General features: G+C 50.7%; 1 protein-coding gene across 1 annotated transcript in view; it reads left to right on the top strand.

Moving 5' to 3' along the window:
• AK8 (adenylate kinase 8) overlaps positions 1–22,417 on the top strand; it is a 174,143-nt gene that overhangs the window by 69,261 nt on the left and 82,465 nt on the right. Inside the window, exon 10 of the mRNA XM_004713319.2 lies at positions 3,693–3,782. Coding sequence (XP_004713376.1) covers positions 3,693–3,782 — 90 coding nt within the window. The remainder of the gene's footprint in view (positions 1–3,692; positions 3,783–22,417) is intronic.

The raw sequence follows: 22,417 nt of genomic DNA, 5'->3' as shown, positions 1-22,417 counted from the left end.
TGTATCAGGCATCTTTGTCAACCCTCTGGCTGCTTTGAATATTCTCTCGTCCCCCTTAGTTTTCAACAACTGGACTACTGTGCATCCAGGTGGGTTCTCTTTGTATTTTCTCTGCTTGGGTTCCAGAGCTTTGGGGTTTATGGGTTGTTTTGAATCAAATCTGGAAATTATTCTGCCATTATTTTCTCAAATATTCTTCCTAGCTCATTCATGTACTCATTCTTTCTCTCGCCCCTCCTTCCTCTCCTGGGACTCCAATTACATTTATGTCACATTGCTTACTGCTGTCTTCCGCTTCCCCAAGGTTCTATCTGCCCCTGCCTTTTTTTTTCCTTTTCTTTACAACCCTTTAACACCCTTTCTTTGTGACAGTTTGGAAACCTTGTATTGCCTTGTTTTTCTGTCTTTGGATTTAAAGATCTTTTCTTCTGCAGTCTATAATCTGCCGCCAAGCTCATCCAGTGGTTTATCTTGCTTTGCCTTTCATTTAAAACGCCGTATGATACAGTTCTAGAAGTTCCACCTGGTTCCTTCTAGTTTCCATTTCTCTCCCGAGTTTCTCATCTGTCCACTCATTTTCATGACACGTTTCCTTTAAAGTCTCAAGCGCATGTATAACATCGTTGTCTGCTGTCGCATAGATTCTGACCCATACCGAGTCCGTGTGGTAGAGCAGAGCTGCCCAATCGTGCAGGAGCCAATCCCCAGCCCTTGCCCCATGGAACTGCTGGTGACCTCCAAGTGCCCACCTTAATCACTGGGCTGGCAGGTCCTGGTGGCAGTAGTCAACGGGGTGTGCTTGAATCTTAAGTCAATGCAGAGCTCCATCTGAGGCGGGAGAGAGTACACGGAGCCCGGCAGAGGACAGGCTGTCCACAGAATGGGAAGCGTTGGCATCCTGTTAGCCAGAGTGGAGCGACCCTGCTGCACAGCCCAGACGGTCTGGTGGGACTTGTGAAAGCCCACATCTTATAGGGTGTAGGGATATTTTGGCTATAGGCAGAGTCAGGACTATGTTAGTGCTGCCTGAACAAAGTCCAAGGAGTCTGGGAGCATTGCTGGATAAGTCTTGGACTGCTCACTGGAAGGCTGGCGGTTCAAACACACCGGCTGCCCCTCTGGTAAGAAATGAAGCGATCTGTTCCCATAAAGATTTATAGCCTCGGAAACTCTGTCTAGGGTCACCGTCAAAGGAGCACTGGTCACGCAGTGGCTATACAGGGGGCTACTAACTGCAAGGTCAGCAGTTTGAAGCCACCAGCCACTTGGAGGGAGAAAGACGAGGCTTTCGATTCCCATAGAGTCAGAGTCTCAGAGACCCACGGGGGGAGTTCTACCCTAACCTATAGGGTCGCTGAGTCGACGTCGACACAATGGCTGTGAGTAAGTTTATACGTTAGAAGCAGCTCAACGGCGGTGGGTTTGACTTGTTTTTGTTTTGTTTTAACAGAGCCTAGACACACATCTCAACAGGATCAGATTGAGCCTCCAATTACGTAGCTGCCTGTTGTAACTCAACTCTTTTTTAAAAAATCATTTTATTGGGGCTCATACAACTCTTATCACGATCCATACATCCATCCATTGTATAAAGCACATTTGTACATCCGTTACTCTCATCATTCTCAAAACATTTGCTCTCCACATAAGCCCCTGGCATCAGCTCCTCGTTTTCCCCCTCCCTCCCCGCTCCCCCGTAACTCAACTCTTTTTCACTTAACACTCCTTAAAGAAGAGCTGCTCAGTATAAACTTTCTTTTTTTAATTATTCATTTGTTTATTTATTTTAATATTCATTAATTCTTTCACAAATACGGAAAGCCTATTAAATGCCAGGCACTACCTTAAATATTAAAGTAACAATAGTGCCCAAAATAAGTTGCCTGCTTTTTTAAGATCATTTTTTTAGTGCCTCATACAACTCTTAGCACAATCCATACATCAGTATAGACTTTCAACAAACAGATACCCCAATGTCCAGCATATAACCCCAAACGACTTGACACACAAAAGAGCAAGAAATTGTGGTAGACCTCAGAACCAGATGAAGACAGGACAGGATTGTTAGAATTAGCACCCACAGACTTTAAATCAGCTAGGATAAATGTGTTGGTGTTAGGTGTTATCAAATTGATTTAAAAAATCATTTTATTGGCATATATTTCACATGTAATATAACTCAGTGGTTCAATCGTATTATCACAGTTTTCTTCTTTCCTGTACTTTGTTCTCAGATCCCAATTGCCCTACGACCTCCCTGCCAGGCCTCCAGGAAACCATTCATCCAGTTACTGCTATAGCTTTACAGCTTCTGGATTTTCATAGACAGAAAAGCATGCCTTTAAAAAAAAACAAAACAAACCGACCCACAATAACAAAGCAAAAACATTTTTAAAGATACAAAATAATGATAACAATATATAATTGATTAAGGATTCACGAGGGTGGGAGGGGAAAAAAGAGGAGCTGATACCAAGGGCTCAAGTAGAAAATGTTTTGGAAATGATGATGGCAACATATGTATAAATCTGCTTGATTAAGGTGACCAGATTGTAACATTGGTAAAGCGGGACATCACTGATAAAACTCATATCCTGGCGAAATAGCCACATGGCAGCCGAAAACCATATACCCTAGCTTGTCGTGCATTCTTTAAAAAAATTGGGACTTTTAACGATGCCGCGGGACGCGGGAAAAATTGTTAAAAATCGGGACTGTCCTGCCAAAAGCGGGACGTCTGGTCACCCTTATGCTTGATACAATTGATGTAAAGAATGTTATAAAAGCTGTAAGAGCCCCCGATAAAATGATTTGTTTTTCAAGAAAGAAAATACCAGAGCAAAATGTTGACTCCTAGTGACCTGACACGATGAACTAGAACTGCCTTATAGGGTTACTTTTCACTAAACGTGGGTGTGCTCTGCAGAGCTTTCTCCTGTGGAGTTGCTGTGTACATTCAAACCACCAGTCTTTCAAGTAGCAGCTCGGCGCCTAACGATGGCGCCAGCCACGGTTCCTAAAGGAGATGGTCCCCTGTGTTTAATCGCTCGACTCTTGTGTGCTGGCCTCTCAAGGGGCAGTGGAGTATCCGGTCATAACTACAGCATGGCGCCTTTTAATGGTGCGCCAGGATCTTTACTCTATCATATAATGATATGGGTGGACTACTCATGAGGACCCACCCCTGCCAACAGAGGGCTGTGGAGGCAGCAAGCTTCCGCAAGCTTGCCTACCCTGTGCCACAATGATGTGAACGCTCTCCCCCAACTCCCCCCACCCCCCCATGGCAAATAACCCAGCAAGGCGTGAAATCGTTCTCCCTTGAACTTGGCTCCCTGTCACACACCCTCAGCCACTGCAGGTGTAACTGTGGCCCCGCAGGAGTCTCTAGGATGGCAACATCCCTAATTAGTATCTCCCTCGCCCAGTTCATTTTTAATACATTCTTTGCGAAATGCATTCTTTTTCATTTCACGTCTTTCCCCTCTGCTGCTTTTTTATGTCCCCGTTTCTTTTTGATATTTATTTTTACATGGACACCCCCCCACACAGAAGAGCCTTTTAATATTTTTTTCAGTGACCTTTTTTTCCCCCCCTCCCAGCAGGCAGCGCTGGGGTTTCTTACCACCCCCTCCCCCTATTCTTCCTTCGCTTTAAAATTTAACAGCGTCTTTCTCCTCTCTCTCCCCCAGTCTGCTGCGGGCAGCTGCTGAAAGAGGCGGTGGCAGACAAGACAAGATTTGGCCAGCTCATCAGGCCCTTTTTCGAACAGGACAGGACAGGTAGGCCAGGCTTCCCACTAACTGCCGACCCCAGTCACCAGCAAGTGCGCTGCGCGAGGCATTCTGAGCACCTTGTGTGTGGTCGGGTGAATATTAGGGAAAAGGAGCAGCAGAGACAAACAAGTCGAGGTTTCTTGGAAATAGGGGTGTAAGGTGTTTTTCCTCAGTCAAGCCTGCTGGCTGCCATATCTGATCCCACGTCAGGTGGGCTGGTAGTGGACGCCCGCCAGGTGTGATCGCGGGCAGCCGCGGATGTTTCTCTTTCTCAAGAAAGAGCTGAGAGAGGCCACAGGGCTTGCTGTTTGCTTTTAGGATGTAGCATGGAAAAAAACATTGCAGGCTGATAGGCCAGTTTCATTCACAGTCAGAAGGTGCAGACGGCTTTGTCGATGTGAAGATGGGGTGGCCACGGGTCCTCAGACAATGAGATGGCCAGCTCATCTTTTCAAACTTCATCAATCGCTGATCGTCTGAAAGTTCTCCCGAGGTCTGACCTCCAGGAAAGACATCTTTGAGGTCATTGTAGTCTAGCTTCTTGAGTCCACCCATGAGCCCAGAGAGGACTCACAGCAGACACCTTGCTGGCTGGGCTCCTCTAGACCCCACCTCCCTTCCCAGGAGCCACTAGTGGGCGAGGCACCCACTCACATGCACCTCTCTCCTACAAGAGTGCAATCAGGACCAGCTCAGTTGTCCAGTCTGAGGTGGCAGGAGAAGCGCCCATGATCACGGGCCATGTCAGAGCTGACTGGGACACGCCCAGCAGCGCCTGCCCCGACTCGTTTCCGGGTGGAGTGAGTGGGTGAGGAGGCATACAACAGCAGACTGCTTGATCCTAACCATCAGGTGAACAGGCCCCTGGAAGAGACATCCTGCCTGTCTTAATGGTGGCCTAGTCCCTCCGGCGAACTTTCAGGTGAGGCTCCATCCGATGAAATGATGTATGCAGGGCCAGGTCTAAGTCGCTGTGCTGGGGAATGGGAGCAGGGGTGTGGCAGGAAGCACCCAGAGAGCCTGTGAGCTCTGATGCTTCCCGGGCCTGGTTCAGATCCGGGTGCTGCCTCCACCAGTCCCGTGAGGCCACTCTGATTTTCTTCTGGGTGGTGGGATGGAGATACCGCCCCCCACCCCCACCCCACTGCCTTGCAGCATGATTCTGAAGACCAGGTCAAAAACAACAAACCCAACTCGCTGCCTTTGAGTCAATTCTGACTCATAGCAACCCTATAGGACAGGGTAGAACCGCCCTGGTGGGTTTATGAGCTATTCCCCTTGCTGGGACTGGATTAAGGTGACCAGATTTAAAGTGGGACACCATTGACCGTAGGAAGGGGGTGTTCTTCATTAAAAATTTGGTTTAGATGAACCAAATAGACCGTTCCCTAGTTTGTTGTGCATTCTTTCCAAAAATTGGGACTTTTTAAAAATGCCAAAAATCAGGACTGTCCCGCCAAAAGCGGGATGTCTGGTCACCTTAGACTAGATAGAAAGCCTCATCTTTTTTTCCCACAGAGCAGCTGGTGATTTTGATCTGCTGACCTTGCGGTTAGCAGCCCAACTTGAAACCACTGTGCCACCAGGGCTCTGGGGATTGGGTCATCTTCTGTGTCTGGGAGCCACACTAAACATAGCTAAGGTTATTAGAAAACAATACTAGCAAGCAGCAGCAATGAGTACCTACCTGAAGCATAATTCCTCTCTAATAATGCCAGCTTATCATTCATTTTGGTGTGTGGGGGGGGATTGTGTTGGGAGCAAGGGGAAGGGGAGTGGGCCTTAGCATGGGAAAGAAGCTGTGTTGAATAAATGAGTGAATACAATGTCAACATGGATTTAACTTACTTTAAATTTTGCTGGGTACTATTCTAGTGTATGACTAGATAATAATTTAATTGGATAATAATTTAATTCCCCACTAACAAGTATTTGGAGATTCAGAAAGAAAGCGAATGACCAGGCGAATGAGGCAAAATGTTAACCCTGAGTGAATCTAAGGGAAGGTGGGGAGGAAGTCCTTGACCATTCACGCAGCATTCCCGATGTTTAGCATTTTCCCTTCTCACATAAAAAAAATCACAAAGAGCTCTTCCTGCAGTGGCCTGAGGTGATCTGCCAAATGGTTCGCTACTCACTCGACCCAGAAAACCCCAAATCAAGAGGGTTGAATCTCTGGCCCACCTTAAGAACACCCGTGAAACTGCCCAGGCCATCAAGGCTATGCATATCCCGAAAGCCACCAAATATTTGAAAAATGTCACAGTGCAGCAGCAGTGTGTGCCCTTGACATTATAATGGTGGCCTTGGTAGGTGTGCCCAGGCCAAACAAACAGTGGGGTTAGGACCCAGCGTTGGTGGCCCCAAAGGAGGGCTGGATTTTTGCTGCACTAGCTTAAAAATGCAGAGTAATGCTGAACCTAAGGGTTTAGATGTGAATTCTCTGGTCTCGGGAGCACATGCAGGTGTGGTGCCAGACTTCCAGAGCTCACGGTCGGTCGCATCAGTCCATGCATGAGCTCCCCCTGCCACATCAGAATGACCCTTACTTAAAGGGACAAAGTGCGCCTAAGCCAGAAGAGGAGGCTGCTCAGAAGACAAAGATCTCCCAGAAGAAACTGAAGAAGCAAATATTTATGGCTTGGGAAGAAATTAAGCTTCAAATAATAAAAGTTTTTTTAAAAATCACAAAGAAAGAAACCTATAAGAGGCCCCCGACTTTGCTCACTTCCAGTAACACTGCAGTGCTCATCTTTAGACGCACACAGGTTTACAAGCACCCCTGAGTGTCTTAGGGGAAATTGATGGAGTTCATCATGAGAACCGAACTTGCTGCCAACGTAGAGCGACCCTGTAGGACGGGGCAGAGCTACCGTGCTGTGAGTTCCCGAGACTGGAACTCTTCACGGGGAGAGACAGTCCCGTCTTTCTCCCTCAGAGTGGATGGCAGTTTCAAACCGTTAACCTTGCGCTTAGCAGCCCAATGTTGCCCCGCCACACCAGGGTGCTAACGACTGTGACATGCACTATTCCTGTACTTGCCTGCCAACAGATCCGGGAGTGGTTTTCCTCCGACTTTGCCCGTCTCTGGGTATTGTGGGTGTATCAGTTTTCTGCTGTGGCTGCAAAACCTGTAGAGGCTTGAAACAATCTAGATGGATTATCTTATAGTTCTGGAAGGCAGAAGCGCTAGAGCAGCGGTTCTCAACCTGTGGGTCGCGACCCCTTTTGTTGTCATCGTTAGGTGCTCTCAAGCCAGTTCTGGCTCAGTAACCCGTGCACACTGCCCAGACCTGCGCCACCCTCTTCTATGAATCTTGTGGTTGCGTGGAGTCCACCTGCATAATCCAGGATAATTTTCCCCTTTAAGACTTAACCTAATCATCACACCTGGGAAGTCCCCTTTGTCGTGGAGCCTCAAATAGTCACCCAAACCAGGGAGTAGAATGTGGACGTTTGGGTGGGGGGTGGGGGTGAGACGTTTGTTTCTCTGTCTACCGCAGCCAGACATATGAACCTCTGCCAGTGTGTTAGACGACAAACACTATGATTGCTTTTAAATGTGGCTTTTTGAGGACTAGTGAGATTGAGTGTATTTCTATATGCTTATTGCTATTAGCTCCCGTCAAGTCTGCCCCGCTCATGCCACCCGTGTACAGGAATAGAGCAAACTATGATGACTCCGAAGGTTTTCATTGGCTGATGTTCAGAAGTAGCCTGGAAGCTCCTCGCTTCAGGAGTGACCTACACTTAGTCTGCACCTCGCAGCAGGCAGACCTCCACTGGGGAAGGTGGTGGCAGAGTCTGAGCCACATTGCCAGGAAGCCGAGAATTCCCCTCCCTGTTTATCAGCGGAGCATAGTTCATCCTCTGTGACTTGTCTGTTTATTTCCTAGACCCATTTTTCAATGGGCTTATTATTTTGTCCTTTGCCCATATTTTAATTAAGTTACACACACACACACAATTGCTCTTTGTTTATTAGGATGATTTGATTTTTTCCTCTAAGTTTTCTTTCTCTCTGCATTTTACTCTATATTTCACGTCCCGTTCTCCTCTCCTGAGTTTAGCCAACCTTTACAGGGAGCACGGTGATGCGTTACAGCACCCCAGGTCACTGACCTCTTGGTATGTTGTGACCTAGGCGGTCATATTAGGATGTTGATTCTATATGAGAGTCTGAAGCCTTTGCCTTTTTCCTTGGCTTCCTCCATGCACTTATTTTGTTTGCTTGTTTTTATAGGGAGTTGGGTATCTACTAATTCTAGGTTAATTAGCCATCTCAGGCATGGGCCAAGAAAAACTCAAACTCAAACCCACTGTCAGTTCCAACTTCTAGCCTCCCTTTAGGACCGTGTCACAGGCCCTGCAGGTTCGAGTAGAACTGCCCCTGTGCGTTTCTGAGACTCTTTAGCGGAGCAGAAAGACTTCTCTTTCTCCCATGGAGCAACTGTTAGTGTCAAATTCCCAAACCTGCGCTTAGCAGCCTGACACACAACCACTGCACCATTGGGGCTCCTTGGTGGATACTGCCTTATGCAACCCTAGGTCTCTGAGGTGTCAGTGGGGCCTCTGGTGAGGGGGTTCCTTTGATAGCGATAGGGATTGAATCAAAGCCCATTCACTGTGTACACATTCATTAATGCCTCCATCTCTGAAGACAAAGGCTTGCTCTCAGAGGTGGGCCAGGTCCAGGACTTTGTGGGGCCCATGAGGGAGAGCGAGCACACAGTGCATCTCCTCTGCAGTCAGCGGAGGACTGGACGACTCCAGTCTCCCATGCTCGGTGCCCTGGCTCTTCTCCCGCAGCTTCTTGTTTATTTCACCCAAGCAGCTCACTGCTTTGGCACTGCCAAAAAAATTAAAGACACGACAACCGCCCGTATCATCTCTTCCTCACAGCAGCAATAAAGCCTGTCGTTTCCCTAATCCTCATCTCTCAGGGATAACCCAGAATGCATTTACATTCATAACCACTAACAGGGTCTCATTAGCGGGCTGTGGAGAGACCAAAGCATCCGGCATGCAGAGAAGTGGGCGCCGGAACTACCCAGGTCTGGCAGGCACTCTCTTCCCCACCAGCTGAAAACAGGAAGGAAATGGAAATGACTCTCAACAGAATTCAGTTTTGAAGGGGAGGTCAGAGGCAACACGGGGTGCTTATTTCTGAGTAGCTGCATTGGGCAGCCTGGCTAAGACTACCCCCATCCCCACCCTATTTTTCAAAACTCAAGGGCCACTCGCTGCATCGGGGCATGGTAATGAGCCACATTCCTTGTCCCCACCCAGAGTTCTGAATCGGAATTCAGCTGGGATCTGAGGTCGAGGTTGAGCCTCCTGACATGCCCCCTCTGAGTCCAGGTCTAGCGATAACCTATGCAGGGGAGCGGCTGAGATGCAGGGGCACCCCCTTACCCAGTAAGTGAGCACAACCCATTAGTGAGGAAGTGGGGGAGGCGCTTGCCCCAGGAAGTGCACTGACTTAGTGGATACACAAGTTGAAGGGCACATCAGCCCATGAACCAGGACCAGGGAGCTTGAAAAGTGACAACAGACGGACTAGGCAGGAGCCCTGGTGGCATCGTGCTTAAGAGTTGGGCCACACTCTGCAGATCTGCAAGGTCTGCACTTTAAAACCACCAGCCGCTCCTTGGGAGTAAGATGGGCTTTCTCCTCCCGTAAAGAGATGCAGTCCTAGAAACTCACAGGGGCAGATCTACCCTGTGCTACAACTCCATGGCAGTGACCTTGGCTTGTTTTTTGAGCGTGACTAGCCAGCCACGAGAGGCTTCTCCGTAGGGAAGAGTGAGGCAGAGGGGCAGAATTGTCCTTCCTAGGCTGCCCTGGGCTCAGAAGGACCCTCCCAAACACTTGAGGGCAGGGTAGGCTATTGCCGAGCCCTTCAACCATTGGTAGAAACTCCAGGAGCGGAGGGTGGTGGTGTTTCCTCCATTCCTTCTGGAAGACCCCGGAGGCGTCTCACCAATCCTATGCACACTTTGGTGTTCTCGATGCCAGCAGCATTTCTGGGGATACGGGAGTGGACCTCGCCAGCCCTCTGCATTTGGGCGTTTCGCACACCTGAAGTCGCAAAGCTCCCAAGGCTCAGGGAGTTCGGCTAGAGGAGCAGGAGTCCTGGAAGGATCCAGACTGCTCAGCCCCTCGCCTCAGATCAGAAACCCCTGGCTTCTCTGTGGTTTGGCCGCTACCACACCTGTTATTCAGTCAACCAGTGTAGGAGACCCCCAAAACCAACCAGTTAGAAAACTCCTCCTCAATTCCCCACTGGAGGCCCTTCCTAGGGACATGCGTCACTGACATTCTGGGTACCTGATCTTCTGGGGGGGAGTCTTTGCTCGACCTTGTGCTCTGGGTCACACTTTCTGCTCCTATTTTCTCAGGCTCTCTCCCACAACAGACTCATATCCTCTGTCCACGTTCCCTGGAGCTGCCTGCCCCAGGGACGTGCCATTTGGTGGCTGTGCATCCTTGTCCCCATCACCAGCTCAGCAGTATAGATCCAGATGTCACCTCCCCCTCCCCACGGAGCCACTTCCCCTTTCCATCCGCAGCCCCCCCTGGGGCCCTAGGATGTTATGTCCCAGCAGTGACCTCTGCAGACTTAGCCACGTCCTTTTTTTTTTGGTAAGTCCTCACGGGGGCTGCCAACACCTCCTCCTTTTGAATCAGCCACAGAATTAATAACTGTGAGGTTTTCTCGTCTTTCCACATTGACCAGGCATAGGACTCCAGGGCCCTTTCTTATCTTGTCTTAAAGCTCTCCATCTTAGGTTCTTGGCAACGGCAACTTGGAGGGGTGCGTCTTCTGGGCCCGGGACTTGGAAATATATAGGTCTGACCTCCTAAACTCATTCTGACTCCAGCTGCAGCAAGCAGAACAAATTTATCCCCCCGGGCTCTGCACACGGCGCTCCTTATGCAGGCAGCCTCCGTTCAAGTCAACGGGCATTTGAGTTGCACACGATGAAGAGGGTGGAGGCTTAAACCACGCAGCCTTAGTCGCTAGGAAGTGCCTGTCACTTTCACATCAGCCCAAAACAAGTGAAAACCAGGCTGGGCTTTTGGAGAAATTCGTTCTCCGCTGTTCATCTACCATTTAACTTGAGCTGCCTGGCGCTGCCGGACTCCATTACCACCCTTAGCATGGCCAGGGAGGCCAAGGCGCATTGTTTCACCAGGCAACCAGGCCCAGAACCAACTGGACCTCTGTCCTTTGCCTAAACCAACTGGAGATCACAGTGGCCACCCCTTCCAAGTGAGAACCTCAGCCCCTCCCCTGTGGTTTCCACCCAACCACATGGCCTTGTGGAGGATGAGATGGCTTGATTCCAGAGCCCCGGAGCTTCCAAGGAAAGCCGCCACTCTCTCTCTCGACCCATTAGAATGTCTGCATGCTCACGTCTCACGCAATGTAAAAACCAGCCCTCCCCCTCAGCCCTCAGTGTGGTGTGCAGACACACCACACCCTAAAGAAGTCTGCCTGCTTTGCTGTCTCCACCCTAAATTATGGTCCAGCAGCTGCTGGCGGCAGAGTCCACCTAAGTCCACATGGCAGAGTCTAATGAGCAAAGCACCACGGTCTCTGGGTCAGGAGAAACGCCTTCAGCCCGGCTGTGGTAATTGTTTTCATTCTCACCCGCTGTTTGGGCCTGCTCTGGAGAACGGCTGCCCCGGGCAGATATTAAAAACAGCCGAAGGCCTATCTCGTCCTGTGGTTTACGTCTTTGCTCTGCGTGTGTGATCTGTTCATCTTGATTCATCAACAGAATCAACAGAACACTGGGAGAGTGGGGGGAAGAGACCACCGGCGAGGGTGTGTCTTGGGCAGTGGGCTTTTCAGTTAGCCCCTCACTTCCACACCCCCTGTCTCCCCAGGAACAGGAAGGCAAACTATGCGTCCCCAAGCCGGCCGGACCAGCCTGTTGACCCAACTGCAATGAATTTCTAGAGTTCGGGTCTTCTCTAAAACCCCACCCTGCCAGCAGCTCCCCAGCCGCTGAAACAGTTCAATGAAAGGCAACCCCAAATCCTTGGCAAACAGGCTCACTGTATACTCACTTTCAGGTGAGAAAACAGCGATCAAACTGGTATAATAGCCCCCCCCCACACACACACATGCACAAACGCAAGTCCTGATGTGCAGAAGAACTACATGTAGGATGGATTTTCTGTTACCTGTGCCCCCTCCCCCGTGGACCCCTCTAGTGCTAAATATTTCTGTCTGGAGACAGTCCCTGATGGCCTAATAGAACCCGAGAAGAGGAAGGAGACTTGAGGGAGGCCCAGGGCTCTAATTTGCACCCTTTCCGGTAATGAGACTTCCCAAAGGCAGGTGCTGCGAATGGAACACAAAGAAGCCAAACTGGGATGCCTGCGAGTGCTTCCGAGAGGCGTCTGCGAGTCCAGATCCCAGGCGGATGGAGCAACGCTTAGCTCATTTTCTTTTCTTGCTTTTTTGTTTCTGGGGGGCTTTTTTTTTTAAAAAGGGAGAATTAATATTCTCATCACTAAATGCACACTAAAGATTTGACAATCGTGCAGCTTTTCTCTTTTGTTAAAAACTTGCAAAGAGTGTCTGAGTTGAAAGCAACGTAAAGCTTTCTGGGGGAGGAGACAGCGCGGGCTGCGCATCCTTGTTTTTAACGGCGCCGTGTCTTGGAGCAGTGGGCTGCCTTCTCCATCGGAGGGAGACCCGGAGGGACCTCTGCCCACTTCCAGCCAGCCTTTGCACGCAGTGTGTTTGTACTAGCGGAAGACAGCGCACACGCCTCTCTAAATAATTTACAAGTTGATTAATAGACTCACAGGGGTATAATTAGAAAAGGGAGAGACAGTGATACAGTAACCGGTACAGTGCTTGGGGGAACAGGAGGGTTTCTTTCTGGTATTTTTTTGTTTTTTTTAAAGAAACTTTCTAGGGTGCTGGGCGTTTGAAGATAAGTTGGGAAGAGCTCAGTGCCTCTTCTCTTTTGAAGTGGAAATAGGACAGTTTGAATCCGTCGAGTTTAATTTTTCACAAGCTGTAGGGGCCCTGCAGTGCAGCTCCCCCTTTTATTGTAGAAAAAAAACCCTCTACATTTTTCTTTCATTTTTCTACACACACACACACACACACACACACACACACACACACACACACACACACACACACACACACACTCACCAAGCAGGAAGAAAGAAACAGATAAATTTGCCCTTTTACTCCTCGTGAGTCTCACTCTCCTAACCCCCCTGAGGAGGTCTGTCCACACCGGTCCCCACTCTGAGCCCCCACTGCAGGGCCACCCATAGGCTGCTTAGTGCATGCGTCCCCCCACCCCCAGTGCTGTAATGTATGCATTGTGAAGAAACTCTCACCTTGGCCTGACAAAGCTTTTGAAGTAGCTCTTTGTTTCAAGTCAAACTTCAGACTTTTTCCACCGGGACTGTTACAAAGAGTTCCTCCCGGAAGTCGGTGGGAGCCTCGGCAGCCCATGGCCGAGATAGCCAACCAGCAGCAGTGGGCAGAAAAGTGGGAGGTGCACTCTGAGCGAGAGCCAGGAGGCCTGCTAATGAGACTGGTCGAATTCAGGGGGGTCACTGTCCCTGTTTCACAACAGGTCTGTGCCCCCCAGAGAGCCCATCTCTTCCTTTCTTCCTACCTTGTACGGACTAGACTTTCATTCCCTTCCCCAAAGGCTCGTGGTCACACCCAGTATAGAAACTAGATTGGCTGGGAGAGGGGGAGAGGTTGTGCCCATGACCGAAAGGGGTCCAGAATTTTTGGTTCAATGGTTGGTCCACTGGGGAAAGGGGGCAGCTGGGGACCCTCTCCCTCCGCCCCATCCATGCATGCATCTGGTCCACAAAGTGTAGTTGGCCTTTCCTGTCTCTCCCCTAAAGCAGAATGGGGGAGCAGGGGCCAGGCATGGCTTATTGGTTACTGCTTCTTATATGCGCCCCCCCCACCTTCGGGGGGGTGGGGTGCTCCCAGTGACTCAACCATGGGTGTTTCTGCTGGATGGAAGGTCTGGTGGGTGCTTGCTAGGCGTCAGCCATCGCGGGGAACAAGTAACAAACAAGCTGACCCACAAAAAGACCGCAGGCGTTTCTGGGATGCCTGAAGTGAGCAGAGAAGTGTGGTGCCCTTCGTGTTTTGACCAAAGCTTCTAGAAATGTCTTCCTCCCCATGTGCAGCCCCAAGTGGCTGCCGAGAAGAACAAAGCTTCCGGCCCATTCAGCTGTGAAATTGCCTGTGACAGCCCTGACCCCGGGGACCCCAGGGTGATTTCTTCTCCAGTGGACAGGTCTCCTGGCGGAGCCATCTGGGCAGCCCTGTCTTCTGGCTCCCTTCCCGCTCCCCAGGCAGATGCGCATCAGATCTTGTCTCCCTCAGAGAAAGTCCTGGACAGGAGGCTGACACCAGTTTCCTCTCACCCGGGAGGGAGGAGAGGAGGCCCCTACAGCTGGCACAGGAGCTGCTCCCCTGAAGCACCTCAGGAGGAGAAGACTTGGCGGGCTCTGTCAACAGAAGCCGGCACCAAGGAAGCTGGGACACCACTATGCCCTTCAGCTCAGGGTGCATCCATCGCCTGCTTTGCTTCTGGCAAAGACAAGCTGGCGAGGGCTGCTGGGTAAACTCAGGCCCAGCAGAGAGGGGATCTGGGTGGGGCATGAGTGGAGGCATTCCGGAGGTGGAGAGGTGGAGGGGAGACCTCCCCAGAAGGCCCAGGGAAGTCTTCATCCACCCCCAGTCTTTTGACTCCAGCAAAGCCTTCCTCTGGGAAACCCACAGGGGCAATTCTACCCTGCCCTGGAGTCTCCATGGCGAATGAGTGAGTGATGATCTTGACCACAAGCACCCTGATCTCATATCCCCCCTTTTCTGATCATGCTGGCTTCCTGGGAGGTAAGGTGGGCCTCACCTGAGACCCCCCTCCCCTAGCCCAGCATCCTTCACCTTGCACAATGGCACTGCAGGTCTCTGCTTCTGCTCCTGCTCTGCCTGGCATCTCAAGAGACAGTGAACCTTAATCACTGCTGGACAGAGAAGGAGGGGCTATCGAGCTCGGCTCTAGAACCACACAGACGAGATCCAAATCAGGCTAGGCCTCTCACCAGCTCTGTGACCTTGGTTGGACAAGCCACACGGCCTCCCAGAGAGCCTCCTTTTCCTCATCTGGAAGGCTGAGAGTCCTGCCGGTTCAAATGGCAGAGTACGCTTACAGGGTGACTCCAGAGGGGCCCCCCGGAGGCTCGCTGGGAACTCAGTGTCCAATTCTGCTGTGCTGAAGAAAGGACACCCGGATGGGAAGGGACATGACTTATTCACGGGCATGCTGCAAGTGATATGCAGAGTGGAGGTCACACTTGGGGCGCCCGATCTCCTCGCCGTGCCCCTTCTACAAGGCAGGTGACGAAGCCCAGAGATTAGGAGAGTGACCCCCAGCCAGGGTGGCTATTTCCATGGCCAGGCCACTGCCCCAGCATGGGGTGGTCTTGGGCAAGGGATCTCCTCTCTCTGTGTCTCAGTTTCCTAGTGGGCACATTCTCAGGACCTGTCTCAGGATTGGGGGGAAGAGACCATGAAGCAGTCTGGTCGTTAGAACAGGGCTAGACTCCTGAGAAGCATGGCTGCTTGTCCAAGAAGTAAGACAGTCACACCCTGTTTCCCCAAAAATAAGACAGTGTCTTATATTAATTTGTGTTCCAAAAGATGCGCTAGGTCTTATTTTCAGGGGATGTCTTATTTTTCCATGAAGACGAATACGGTACACCTTTATTGTTTATTGTTTTATTAAAAGAGACCTCTCACTTCCTGTCTGCTCCGGCTGTGCTACGGCTGCACAGCGGTGCCCGCCGCTACAGTCCAGAGTCCAGAGTTACGATAGCTTAGGGAAGGGAGCTTATTTTCGGGGAGGTCTTATTTTCGGGGGGAATGCCTTATATTTCAGTGAGAGGCAAAACTGTAAGTAGGTCTTATTTTCGAGGGATGTCTTACTTTCAGAGAAACGGTAGCTTTTCCATGTCAGAAAACGGGGCTTCTGGTTCCCCAGCGTCTTTTTGCTCATGGACAAGAGCAGATTCCGCATGAGCGAGGCAAGCTGGGGCCTACTGGTGCTACTCACCAATCTGGTGAACAATCCCAGACAGTCTCCCTGCTGCCGATCAGGAAACACAAGCATCCCCCTGCCGGCCTTGGTTAGTGGATGCTCTGCCCTTATCTCAAAAAACCAAACTCACCGGCATGGCGTGGACTCCCACCACAGCGACCCTATAGATGGAGTAGAACTGCCCGATGGGCTTCTGAGATGGCGGATCATGACAGGAGCAAGATGCCTCATCTTTCTCCTTCTGAGTGGCTGGAAGCTTTGAACCACTGGCCTGGCAGTTAGCAGCTCCACGTGTAACCCACTCGGCCACCAGGGCCGCTCCTGTCCTGCCAGGGATGAGACATTTGAAAAGACCCTCTGATACCGTCGGAAGGTGCTGCGGGGTAGGGAGCGCCAGGTGCCAGCCAGACCTCCAGGCAGAATCTAGGGCGTGGTAAAGAAAAAGTAGAATAGTTCTCTGTGGATTCATAAGTAAGCCCATGCTTATCCTGCTTATGGGGTAATCCCACACCGCTCACTGATCAGGTGGGCAGTGGCGTCCTTCCTGCCACTGAGATGTGGGAGCGGTAATTGGTTCAGAGCCCTGGATTCATTAGAACTGCAGGGAAATCATGTCCCTTAAACGCTTTTTCGCTTGCAATATGCACGAGTCGTTCCCAGCGGCTACTGAGTCAGCCCTGATTTGTGGCGACCCCGAGCCGACGGAACAAAGTGCGGCCTGGCCCTGCACCATCCAGCGATCGACCTGTGGGCTGGACTGTTGTGAGCATCACTTTTCATCCGCTGATTTTTAAGTGCAAGACCGCCAGGTTCTTCTTGCTCGTCCAGAAACACTGCTGGAACCATGACTGTAACACAGGGCACTTTAGCACCGTCCAGCTTATGGCGGGCATGGTGGCCTTCTCCCCCCTCACATCCTCACACGGACAGTCCTCCGGAGGCGTCCAGTTGTGTTTGAAGGCAAGACGGCAGACGTATCCCATTGTTCCAGGTACAGCCTTGCGGCTCACCGAGCATGGTTATGAACTACGTCTTGTTTGCTTGCTATGTGAAGTGCTAGTTATTTATAGGCAAATCTTTGTTTTAAAATGGTCCTTTTTTTTTCTGATCGAAAACTTCACGAGGCATTTCTACACCAATGTCCCTGGCCACATTATTCACACCCATCGATACGGGCGTCAACACCACGTGGTGTATATTCACAGTGCAATTCTACTCAGCCGTAAAAAAGAACAGAGTAATGATAGCCAGTAGAGCACAAAACCATTCAGCTGAACGAGAGAATCCAGACACCTCAGGACAGAGACTGTGTGACTCTGTTTCTGTGAAATGCCCCAAAGAAGCAACTCCGCCATGGCAGAAATTGACAAGTGCTCACTAGACGATTAGCAGGAAGGAGTTACTGTTTGGCGCGAGGAAAAAGCTCTGGGAGCAAACAGCAGTGGTGGTGATTCAACACTGTGAGTATAATTCATGCAGCAGCACTGTATACGTCAAATGATTGCCATGGCAATGATCTAAAAACCAAACCAACCTCTCTGCCATCAGTTTGTTGCTGACTGATAGCAACCCTCTAGGACAGGGTAGAACTGCCCCTGTGGGTTTCCGAGACTGTAACTCTGTATGGGAGTAGAGAGCTTCGTCTTTCTGCCACGTGATTATAGATCCACATATATTATTTACATATTTATCTGCATCACATGTTTAGGCTAATTTATGTAGGCTCGCAGTTCCGAGCCGCCAGCCGCTGCAGGGGTGAAAGATGAGGCAGTCTGCTCCCATACATCTTTCCCACCTTGAACCTCTCGGGAGCGGCGCTACCCTGCGCGGGAGGCCTGCTGAGAGCCAGAAAGGCCTCCATTGAAGTGGGTGGGGTTTCAGACACTTATAGATTTTAAAATACATGATAGAGACATTTATCACTATTATATGCAATTGCAGGTATACATTTGTATCGTTGCCATTTGAACCATTTTCCCACAATCGTTCACAGATCTTGTTTTTGAAACCCACAGCTTCACTAGAGAAGGCAAGCTGAAGTGGCTACTGTGGGGTAGCGCTGTGACCTGCCTTATCAACGTGTAGCACCCTGTGGCAGAGCGGTTACGCGCTGGGCTGCTAACCACAAGGTCAGCCATTTGCAACCCCCAGCCGCTCCTCCGGAGAAAGACGGGGCTTTGTACTCCCTTAAGGAGTTCCACGCTCAGAACCTCACAGGGGCAGTTCTACCCTGTCTTACAGGGTTGCAGAAGTCGGCATCAACTCAGTAGCCGTGCGGCTGGAGTTGGTGTGACCCAAGGACCAGCTAGGCTATGCTGTGGACACTCTGCTTTATGCCCGGGTAAACAAGACAGGAGAGTGATCGCAAAGGGGCAGTCACCCTGCGCAAAGAGCAGCACAGATGTAGCATGAACTCCTAACTGGGAGAAGCCCCAGGGCTAATGTGCTTTTCTGGGCTTGAAAAAAAACATCTGGCATTAAAAATGGCTATTCCCTGACACATTTATCTTCCAAGCAATTTCAACCGTTGTTGTTCTTGTTAAGCAAGGTAGATGCTGAGATATAGACTTTCAAAATGTAGATGATGTCTGTTTGAATTCTGTGTTAGTCTGGGTACATTAGAGAAACAAATCCACAGAAATTCATATGTGTAAGAGAGAGTTTTATATCAAGGGTAAGTGCGCATCAAGAAAACATTCCAACCCAGTGCTGCCCAAGCCCACAAGTCCATTAACCTATATGTCCGACACCAATCCACTAAGTCCTCCTCCATTTCACAAAAGACAAGCAGTGATGCTAACTGAACGTGTAAGCATCTCCGCACTGGCAGGGGTCTCTCCACACTGGTGCTCCAGCACCCAGGGCTGCATCGGGGTAGGTCCATATGGCTTCTCCTCGGGGATGTCTTGCAGTTCCCTTGCCAGCTGAAGCAGGGAACTGGCTAAGTCAACCGCACCCTGGTCCGACCATCAGAAAGCAAGAGACCCGAGAACTAGAAAGGCGAGGCTCACTGAGCCATTTATCCCTCCGCGCGTCAATTAACTCCACATGTGTTTATTGGCCAGGTTGGCACAATTAACTACCTCACCGGGAGAGCCCGGGCCTAAGGGACAGGGACTTGTCTAGTACCTGTGACTTAAGTTTATGAAGGAGGCAAGCTAGAGCCAGTGGACTTTTCTTCCTTTTGGAGAGCATCAGAATGTGACTTATTCAAACAATCCCAGTTTCTCCTCATTATTTCCCTGGAAGGTTTTACAAACGCTTTCTATCCTTCGAAGAGCTCACTTAGCATGCAGGACCCAAGCTCAACCAGCAGGTGGCAGTACATAATAAATGAACAGCAACACCACCTGGGACAGGTACCCGCCTGCAGGACCTGCCCTTAAGCACTGCCTCAGTGACTCCACGGGTCACCGCAGTGAGGAGAGCTTGCAGGACTCGGGGCTGGAGTTAGAGCCATCCAGAGAATAATGGTCTCCCAGGAGTGGTGGTTCGGTTTTTTATCCAATTACAGTGACTGTAAATTGGAGTGACTCCCCGGATCCCGTGGAAGAGAGCCTGAGGGGGAATTGTGAGCACCCGTCTTTTAAGCACCTCAACACTCTCACTGCCATCAAGTCGATTTCCACACATGGTGACTCTATAGGACATGGTAGAACACCTCTGTGGGCTTCCAAGACATCCCTGGAGTAGACCACCTCATCTTTCTCCCTCAGAGCGGCTGGGGGTTTTGAACTGCTGACCTTGCAGTTAGCAGCCCAACACGCAGTCACTATGCCACCAGTGCTCCTCCTTTTGAGCTCAGGCTCTGTGAAACGGAAACTAAAAGCCAAAGCCTGACATTGTATCCTGCAGAGGAATGCCGAGTCCCGCTGCCCGCACTGAGCAAAGGTCTATTTAAGCATGGAGTCGATGTACTTCTGAAGTGAAGTGGGCCCCCACTCAAGGTTAGAAGGACCCGTCCAGCGAACACTGCCTGTTATGAAAGGCACAGTCAAAGGGGGGGAGATTGCTACTCTGCAGATGGTCAAGCTGCTTGCTAATTAGTTCGCTTGCTCCATCCTTGGATCCCCTGTGTTTTGTCTTTGAAGTTTATCTCAGGCTTCAGCTCCATGTCAACATGGATGATTCCCTGAACATAGTCCCTGATCACAGAGCAAAGTCTTCCTTTCCTCCCCAGTCAGGCTCTTTTCCTAAAACTGCTCACCGCCTGGCTTCCCCAGGCTCCCCTTTAGACCCTGAGCTTCCACAGGGGTGATGCTGGGAAGGAGAAATCTCTGATGCCTTCCATTCATTGTCCTATGCTGCCTGGGCTTGGACTTCCAGAAGGGCTGGAAGACGGAAGAAGTAACATAAGGCTGGCTGGAAGCGAACGTGAAAGGTGTGTGTTCGTAAGGGAGGGTGTGCTGCGTATGTGTGTGCAGTGCATTTGGGCAGAGTGTGTATAGGGGTATTTGTCAGTGGGGGTGTTGCTGTCTGTAGTTTGTATGTAAGTGCATGTTGGCCTGTGTGTGTGTGCAGAAGTGTATGTATGCAGTGTGTATGTGTGAGTGGTGGAGGTGACTGTGAGTTGTATAGGGAAATGCATACGTGTATATAAAGGGGGTGGTGGTGGTGTGGTGTGTGTGTGTGGTGTGTGTGTAAGAAGGGGCTCGACTTTCTCTGATTTGGCCTGATGTGGCTTCCTTACTGCGAGATGTCAACCCACAGTTCTTTTAAGAACCAGCAGAGGGAGCTATTTCCCTTTTGGTAATGTGTGTGTGCTGGTACATTTCTGCCAACCGTAGTAGCAGCAACGCTGCCCTCCGTGCCTACCTGGCTGTGCCAGAGTCAGGGCCACTGAACGATGGAGAGAATGTAGCTGCTTTGTATGGGGGGGCCACCCTGGACCTACACTAGCAGGGGCAGCGTGATGAAGCAGAAAGGGCTCCCTGCCAGCCCAAGGCAAGCCCCCTCTCCCCCTCGCTTGGCTCTTGTTTGCTTGGGCTGGGAAATGCCAGAGCTGGAATCGGAGGTCCAGGCAGCCCTTCCTTAGCTCCTACTCGTCCGCTCTCTGCGCTGGACCTGCCTGAGGGACAGAAGCCAGGTCGGCAGCTGGTGGAGAATCCATCCCGTCCACTTCCTTCTCCTGTGCGTGGCCTAAGTCAAGCTGGCACGTTTCCCTGTCCAGAGCCCGGACTTTGGATGAGGAGTGGAGTACTCAGTGTGGAGATGGAGCTTGGAGCTGGGCTACTTCCACTGCAGGGCAGACGGGGCCAGTGTCTAAGGGCAGGGTGAGGTGGGTGGTGAAGGGGGCCCTGGGAGGATGGCTGCGGGCCCTGGGGACCCCAGGCATGGGATGCTGGATCCCTAGTACCCAACACACGGAGGCTGGCAGGGAATAAGTGGACCAAGCGTCTGACAACCTCGAGGTCACTGTGAGGGCTGGTATCTATTATGGAAGATCTTGGGGAGGAAAGGAGGGGAGGGAGGGGTGGCCTTATGAAATAATGGGATATTCATATCTTGTGCTTTTCTAAATTTATGGCTGACAGGACATTCCAGAGAGGGAGTAGCCTTTGGCAGTAACTTGTACTCCGGGGTAAGATGTTAACTGTCAAGCCCGGAAATCAAGCCTGAGGCATCTGGCTTAATGGTGAAAGACTTCAGCCGGCACTGCGAAATCTCGACCTGCAAGCGGGAGAACGGCTAAATGGGCCGCATGATCAAGGGGACTTGAAACTCCTGGCGGAACACAGAAAACAAGCTCAACTTCCGCCCGAAAAAAAAAAAGATAAAACCCCGCATTTTTGCTGACCTGGCTGGTCAGACCATGGGGGCCGGAAAGTGGCTCAATATTCTACAGGAAGCACAAGCGAGCCTCTGGTCACCGAGCGAAAGAACGTGAGACAGGAAATGGTGGCCCTGGGAAAGGGGCAGCCAAAGGCCCCGTCTTTGGGAGTCACCCCACAGAGGCGGGGTACAGAGGGACCCGTCATTTGTTTCTGGCACCGGCACTGCTTTCCACTTCCTGACTCTTGACCCAGATGGGGCCAGTCTCTAGGAAGGAGGCGCCCTCATGTACTTGCTATGGGGAATTTTTAGCCTGGCAGAAGCCCACTGCAGCTTCTCAACCCCAGTCCCCTCTGTGGTTTAGCCCTGGCGACACAGTAGTTAGATGCTCGACCCCTAACGAAAGGTTAGCTGCTCTGTGGCAAAAGAGGTGGCGGTCTGTTTCAAAGACGATGACATTCTTGGAAACTCCCTGGGGAAGTTCTGCACAGTCAGACAGCTGTCCATATGAGGTGGAATGGACTCAACAAGGGACCGATTTTTGAAAAATATCACTTTATTGGGGGCTCGTACGACTCATCACAATCCATCCATCCATCCATTGTGTCAAGCACATTTGTACATGCGTTGCCATCATCATTCTCAAAACATTTGCCTTCTGCTTGAGCCCTTGGTATCAGCTACTCATTTTTCCCCTCCCTCCCCATTCCCTCCTCCCTCATTAACCCTTGATAATTTATAAATTATTATTATTTT

The sequence above is a fragment of the Echinops telfairi genome, unplaced genomic scaffold, assembly GCF_000313985.2.
Source record: "Echinops telfairi isolate 266 unplaced genomic scaffold, ASM31398v2 ScPeMD7_22;HRSCAF=79, whole genome shotgun sequence".
Classification (NCBI taxonomy): Eukaryota; Metazoa; Chordata; class Mammalia; order Afrosoricida; family Tenrecidae; genus Echinops; species Echinops telfairi.
The sequence above is the reverse complement of the archived record's forward strand: the minus strand, read 5'-3'. Positions and strand labels throughout refer to the sequence as shown.